Source organism: Galeopterus variegatus, unplaced genomic scaffold, assembly GCF_000696425.1.
Source record: "Galeopterus variegatus unplaced genomic scaffold, G_variegatus-3.0.2 Scaffold711, whole genome shotgun sequence".
NCBI classification, from domain to species: domain Eukaryota; kingdom Metazoa; phylum Chordata; class Mammalia; order Dermoptera; family Cynocephalidae; genus Galeopterus; species Galeopterus variegatus.
Window position 1 is genome coordinate 464,773 of NW_007726822.1, and position 6,769 is coordinate 471,541.

The 6,769-nt window shown below is 59.7% G+C and overlaps 2 protein-coding genes across 2 annotated transcripts in view; one reads left to right on the forward strand and one right to left on the reverse strand.

Moving 5' to 3' along the window:
* LOC103589664 (cytochrome c1, heme protein, mitochondrial) overlaps positions 1-2,070 on the forward strand; it is a 2,881-nt gene extending 811 nt beyond the window's left edge. Inside the window, exons 2-8 of the mRNA XM_008571703.1 lie at positions 195-323; positions 400-610; positions 693-819; positions 902-1,059; positions 1,145-1,305; positions 1,586-1,686; positions 1,770-2,070. Of these exons, the coding sequence (XP_008569925.1) occupies positions 195-323; positions 400-610; positions 693-819; positions 902-1,059; positions 1,145-1,305; positions 1,586-1,686; positions 1,770-1,874 (992 nt within the window). The 3' untranslated portion in view covers positions 1,875-2,070. The remainder of the gene's footprint in view (positions 1-194; positions 324-399; positions 611-692; positions 820-901; positions 1,060-1,144; positions 1,306-1,585; positions 1,687-1,769) is intronic.
* Positions 2,071-3,219: 1,149 nt separating this feature from the next.
* The window catches only part of SHARPIN (SHANK-associated RH domain interactor), a 3,970-nt gene continuing 420 nt past the window's right edge, over positions 3,220-6,769 (reverse strand). The window contains 9 exon segments of the mRNA XM_008571704.1: positions 3,220-3,374; positions 3,455-3,583; positions 3,696-3,814; positions 3,894-4,047; positions 4,128-4,236; positions 4,319-4,460; positions 4,540-4,677; positions 6,273-6,447; positions 6,715-6,768. Coding sequence (XP_008569926.1) covers positions 3,321-3,374; positions 3,455-3,583; positions 3,696-3,814; positions 3,894-4,047; positions 4,128-4,236; positions 4,319-4,460; positions 4,540-4,677; positions 6,273-6,447; positions 6,715-6,768 — 1,074 coding nt within the window. The 3' untranslated portion in view covers positions 3,220-3,320.

The window sequence follows — 6,769 nt, forward strand, 5'->3', positions numbered from 1 at the left end:
GGGGGCGGCGGGCGGGCTCGCTGCCGGGTCGAGGCTGGGGCTGTCCCCGGAGGGCGCGCCCAGGACGGCCCCCGCCGCCGGCTGTCCGGACCGGGCCCGCGTCCCGAAGTGACCCCAGCCTGATCTCGGCCAGCTGCTTGTGACCTTGGCCTGCCCCGACACCCCCGTTCACTGTGGTCTGATGCCCGGCTCAGGACCCGGGAACACGGTCGCACCCCGTCCTCAGAGCCGAGTGACGTCCGAGGGGCCGGCAGCCCAGAGGGCTGCGGCGGGCAGTGGGCAGGGCGTGCTTCTGGCGTCCTGCAGGCGGCGGCCAGTGCTGGGTGGGCGAGCGGGAGAGGTGGGCGCTGAGAGCCAGATCCCCAGGTCGGGCTGGGTGGTGTCCTGGTGGGCGCTGAGCGGGGCTCTTGCAGGCAGCGTCCTTGTCGTCCAAGTCTGGGTTTTCTCGCGGCCGGAAGGTGATGCTGTCAGCGCTGGGCATGCTGGCGGCGGGGGGTGCAGGGCTGGCAGTGGCTCTACATTCTGCTGTGAGTGCCAGTGACCTGGAGCTGCACCCTCCCAGCTTTCCGTGGTCTCACCGTGGCCTCCTCTCTTCCTTGGACCACACCAGGTGTGCCGCTGGCGGAGGGAGTTTCTGGGTGCACTGGGTGGGGTGGAATCTTCCATGTCCCTAATCCTTTCCCTCTCTTTAGCATCCGGAGGGGTTTCCAGGTATATAAGCAGGTGTGCTCCTCCTGCCACAGCATGGACTATATGGCTTACCGCCACCTGGTGGGTGTGTGCTACACGGAGGATGAAGCTAAAGCCCTTGCTGAGGAGGTAGGCTTGGGGATGCGAGCCCAGGGCTTGGGGCTCCCGCTGTAGTGGGATGTTACGGTTGTGATGGGGCTCTTGGTGGCAGGTGGAGGTTCAGGACGGTCCCAATGACGATGGGGAGATGTTCATGCGGCCAGGAAAGCTGTCCGACTACTTTCCCAAGCCGTACCCCAACCCTGAAGCCGCACGAGCTGCCAACAATGGAGCATTACCCCCTGATCTCAGCTACATTGTGCGTGCTAGGTATGTGGGCTGCCCACGGGGTGGTGCTGGAGAGGGGAAGGTCTGACCCGTGCCAGGAGCTAAGAACCCATGGCTCTGATCCCAGGCACGGTGGTGAGGACTACGTCTTCTCCCTGCTCACCGGCTACTGTGACCCACCCACTGGGGTGTCGCTGCGAGAAGGCCTCTACTTCAACCCCTACTTTCCTGGCCAGGCCATCGGCATGGCCCCTCCAATCTACACTGACGTCTTGGAGTTTGATGATGGTGAGAGGCCTCTACCCCGAAAGTGGGTATGCGGAGTCCTCCTTCCTCACCCCCAAGGATGTTTCCCCTACATTCCTGGGCCCAAGAGGTCCTGCCCCCTTGTGGCTGGGGTGTTGTCTGTGTGTGTCAGAGGTGGGTTTTGGGCAGTCCTGTGTGTGTTCTGTCCCTTTGAAATCCTGGGTAGGGTCCAGTCTGTGCTCGGTAGAGGGACTGCATTGAGGGTTATTCCAGATTGGGCACGAGCCCCAGGAGTAGCCCTCACCACTTGTCCCTCACCTAGGTACCCCAGCTACCATGTCCCAGGTAGCCAAGGACGTGTGCACTTTCCTGCGCTGGGCATCTGAGCCAGAGCATGACCATCGCAAACGCATGGGGCTCAAGGTGGGTATTGCAGAGGGGCTGGGGGCTGGGGGCTGGGCAAGGATCCCTCCTGCTTCCCTTCTCTGAACCTGCCTTATTCCCAGATGTTGATGATGATGACCTTGCTGGTGCCCCTGACCTATGCCATGAAGCGGCATAAGTGGTCAGTCCTGAAAAGTCGGAAGCTGGCATATCGGCCACCCAAGTGATCCTGTACATCTGCTTGCCATTCTGCCTGAACAGGCCCTCAAGCCCAGGAGCCATCTTGGGCCTGTTCAGGCCTCAGCTGGCCCACTTGGCCAAGCCGCTTGTCATCTGGGACAAGAGTGGGGTGGACAGATGAGGCTCTAGCTCCAGATCCTCCTCCAGCTCCCATCATGGGAATAAATTAAGTTTCTCAATGTACACATTTGAGTGAACATGTGAAAGGAGTACAGGTTTGCAGGGGACTTTGGTATTAAAACCTTTGCCCTCACAGAGCTCCCAGGATGTCCCATGCAGTGTGGCCAGTGCTGCCCTGCACTGACTGGTAGCTTAGAGCCCAGACAGTACTGAGTGTGGAACAGAAAGCAGAGACGTAGCTGTTTGTTAGAGGTGGTGGTAGCACCCAGCAGAGTGGGGTGTGTCTGGGAAGAAGTGACAAGGGCCTGGCCAGGCACCCTGGGGCTTACTGTAATGAGCAACCAAGTGCCAGCGTGTTGAGCTGCTTGGCCTCCATCTTGAGGGCAGTGGGGAGCCCCCAGCAGCATCTCAGCAAGGGAAAGGCCTGATCTACAGCAGGTGCTATCTCTGGGATGGGCCAGTTGGGGCTGAGCCAAGCAGCATCTGGGAGAGGAGAGATTGCTCCCAACCATGTTAAGGAATCAGAGATAAGTAGGCACAGGAGGGCGCCTGAGATGTCCCCTGGTATCTTGGCTGACAGCTGGAGGTACTGTCCACTGAGAAGGGTCACACTAGGAGGGGGGTGTCAGAGTATTTGTCCTAGAATGGTACCTCCCAGCAGCATGGTGGTCAAGTGACAGGAGGGTTGCTGAGATTTGACCTTGGCAGTAGCACAGGGCCCTGGCTTGGGATTCTTAGCTCCTGAGCTTCCCTTGCCCCTGACAAGGGAAGAAAACACCCACTTCCATTGTCAGTGTCATCCCGGATGGAGCAGCCAGGGAGAGTGGTGACCACAGTTTAGGGAGGGCAAAAGCAGAGTGGCAGGAAGGTGGTGCAGATGGAGCTGAAGGCAGAGGAAGAGGGGTGTGGGCCTGAGGACCAGGGTGGACAGCAGGAGGCAAAATCAGTGGTACAGGGCAGGACTTGCAGAGCTGGGTTCAAATGCAGACCAGTATGGTGTCAGCAGCCAGGAAGGCCCCTGTAGGCCTCTGGGGTCTGGGAAGAGGTCCCAGTGCTATGCTCCTATGACTTCTGGGCCTCAAGGCCACTCTTCAGTAGCTGCCTAGGCCTGGCTGAGAGAGTCCCACCTGCTGAAAGCCAGGCCTGCCCACTTTCCACTTCCTGCAGCCTTGGCTGGACTGGGGCAGGTCTGCTCAGAGACAGTGACACGGCTGGCTCATAAATGCCTTTAATGACTGGCTCGTGGCCCCTCCCTCTCAATCCTGGTGGCTCTGTCCTCAGCAGACAGTCAGCAGAGGCTCCCTGAGGTTCAGTTAGGATCCAGGACTTTGGGCTGGGAGGGAAGGACCATGTTCTCTCCTTGTAACCTAGGAGAAGAAAACAGATCATTTCTGGTTTTTCTGCTGCCCCGTCCCCATCCCCTACCTCCCACCCCTGCCTCTGGTACCTCTGGTGGCTTCTAGGTGGAAGCTGCAGGAAGGGAGTCCCAAGCACAGGGCCTCTGGGTGCTACACATCTCACAGCCAGGGCGACTTGGGGCATTGATGAAGGTGCAGGAAGGACAGGGCCAGCCGGGCTGGGGGTGGGGCGGAGAGACAGTGGCTGCCTCCCCGCTCCTGATGACCACAGCAGTCCGGGCCTGGCCCACCCCTGCCCCCACCCTGCCTGATGTCTGGTCCCTTGCCCACCTGAAGGGGGCTGGGGAGGCTGGAGCTGGCTGGCTGGGGGGCTCGGGGTGGCCCCAATGACGAGGGAAGTAAGCGTCCTAGTTCCCCATCCATCTTCTGGAGGCGCTGAGAGCTGCGTCCTGTGGCAGAGGGATTGGGGCTCAGGGCCATCTCAGGCTGCACCCCACCTTCCTCACCCCATCCCCACTGAGGACTGACCTGCAGCTTCTCGAGGGGCTGAGAGCAGGTAAAGGAAAGCAGGGTCCCCATCTTGCTGGACCCCGTAGGACGCGAGGCTACGCTCTGGGACACACAGGCACCGCCCAATGACCCAGCGCTGCACAACTGGAGGGAATCCAAACTCCGAGAACACCTGGGGCCAGAGTGTCGGGGTGGGCCACTGTCACCCAGGGTCTCCCAGCCCCAGTAGGGCTCCCTAGATGCCATGCTTACCTGCTCCTGGAGGGCTGCGATGGTGCAGTGGGGGTAGACCAGCAGTGTGACGTGGGCAGAGCATGCAGCGGAGGCAGCAGATGCGGCGTCTTCAACTGTGACATGCAGCCTGGACCAGAATAAGTTAGGGGATGGACAGAGAACCCGGGGGGGTCAGGAGGGCAGGGCAAGGAAGAAGTCTCAAGCCTCACCTGATAGGACCAGGTGGGAAGCAGGCCTCCTGGAGGCAGACACTGAGGGCTGTGTGATGCTGAGCCAGGATGGCTGCTGCTTGGGCTGCCCCCTTCTCGTCCCCATCCGCAATAGCCCGGGCCAGGCGCCCTGCCAGCTCTTCTGCAGGGAGAGGAAAGGACAGCTGTCCCAGCTGGGGACCAGCTGCTTCCGCCAACCCCCTCCAGCTGTCTGCCCTTACCCTTCTCCATGAAGTCTCCAGGACTCCGGGGAAGATCCACTTCAGGCTGGGGGGCTTTGGGTATGGGGGCTTCAGGGAGACTGGGCAGGGAAACAGGGCATGTTTCTGGGCCCAGGGCTGGGGGCGGGTTGCCACTGCCTAGAAGGGAAGATGTAGGGTGGGTTAGTGGCCTCTGCCCACGCTCTGCCCTCAGGTTTTCAGGACCTTTGCCTTCATCCTCAGCCCACGCTGACAACCCTGCTTCAGGGCATACTTCACACCTTCCCCTCCCAGCTTAGCCCTCGCAAACCCGAGATCCCTGCCAGTCTCCTGTTGGTGCTGAAGCTGCTCTTGGCTCATCTTTGCAACTTGGAGTTCTCCTGAACCCTTTTGCTGCCTGGTCTCACCTGTCCCTCTCCTCCACAGAGACCAGACCACCTCTCCTGGCCCAGATGCCCCCTTACCATCACAGCAGAACTAAAGCAGGTCCTCAGACAGGAGCTTGCCCCTTCCTGCCCTACAGTAGCCCTGCAGTCAGGGTGGCCTCCTCTTGGTGCCCTCAGGGACCTCCCCTTTCCTGGCTCCCCCATCAGCTCAGAATATACTTGGGCTGCCTGCCCTGGATGTCTTTACAGAGCTGGGTACACTGATCTCCCACTCGAGGCCCAGCCTACTGCAGTGATGGGGGGTCCCCACCCAGTACTGACACACTCCTTTGATCACCTCAGGCCTTGGTATTCTGAACCGTCTCCCCAACTAAAATGAGCAAGGACCTCCAAGCCCCCAGCACTGTGCCTGACCCTAGCCTCACTGAGCCTCGAGGGTCAAAGGCACGTGCTCCTCTCAGGGCTTTTGTATCTGCTGCTCACTTGGCCACGTGGTTCTTCCCATGACTTTCAAATTTCACTCAAGTGTCACCCTCATGAGGAGACCTTTCCTTCCACTCTTTTATAAACAGCAGCCCTCTCCTCCAGCTCTAGCACTCCCATTCCCCCACCATCTAACACAAGTTTACTTATTTTACTTCTCCCTCTCGTCTAGAATGCAAGGGCTTGAGGTTTTGTTAATGCTAAAGGAGTGCCTAATCCACAGCAGGTACTGAGTTCACATATTCAGTGAACTAATGACTGATTTAAGAGCTCTCCCGATGCTGAGTTGCCTGGGCCTCTTACATCACAGTCTGGTCGTCTTCCTAACCCACTGGCAGCTCTTCACCGTCTCATTTGTGGACTCTCCTTCCTCTCCCTGCTGCACTGTCTGCATGCTGGAGCCTCTTCTCTTCTTGCGTCCCTCTCCTGGTGACCTCTCCTACTCCCAGTGTTTAACTCTCCAAAGCCCCAGTCCAGCCCAGATGTGTAAAAACCCAGCCACCTCCATGCCCTCTCAAACAGGCCCTCTATCTGGGAGCCTTCTTTCACAATCTCAACCACTAACTCTTCCACTTAAACAGCCATGAGACTCAGCCAACTCCATCTCCTAAGCACCTCTGGAAACATCCTTCCTTCCAGCCCAGGTGGTGTGCTGCTCCTGGGGTCGTCTGTCTTCTCACCCAGGCCTGAGGCCCTGCTTGCTCTACCTCTCCACACTGTCTGGTACTCCGAGCTCCAGCTCCTCGACCTCTACTCCTTTTCTCCATTTCTCCCTCCTGGGAGCGTTCTCAGACCCCCAGCAATGAGGAACGTGGACCCAGCTTCTCCGTCCAAGACTGGGGACCAGGACTACTCCAAAATGAGTCTCCTCTCCAGTGCACTGACCATTCTGTCCCTCCACGGTGGCACCTCGGACCAGGGCTGCCCACCGCTGAGCTTCCTGAGGGTTGAGGAAGTGCAAGCTGAGGGTTCCGGGCCCTCCTGGTGGAGGATGCAGCTCATGATGGCTGGGGCCTCGGACGATGTAGGAAACTGCCTCCAAGGGCCACTCCAAACTGACCTGAGGAGGGGGAAAGTCCAGGCTCAACGCCTCCTCCACCGCATGATGACCAAAGGAACACGAGGTAACATTTACAGGCCACTTACACGGTCCCAAACCCTTCACACCTACTATCAAATCCTCACAACAGCCCTGCACAGTGGGCACCGGCACTACCCCCCGTTACAGACAAGAAAACAGAAGCACGGGAAGCCACTGCCCGAAGCCGCGCAGCTGGCAAGGGGTGGGGCCTGGCCTCGGGCTCCGCGCCCCGCCGGCCCCACTCACCGCCCCGGGCCCCGCGCCCAGCAGCTCCAGCCGGAAGCGCTCGGGCCGTTCGGGG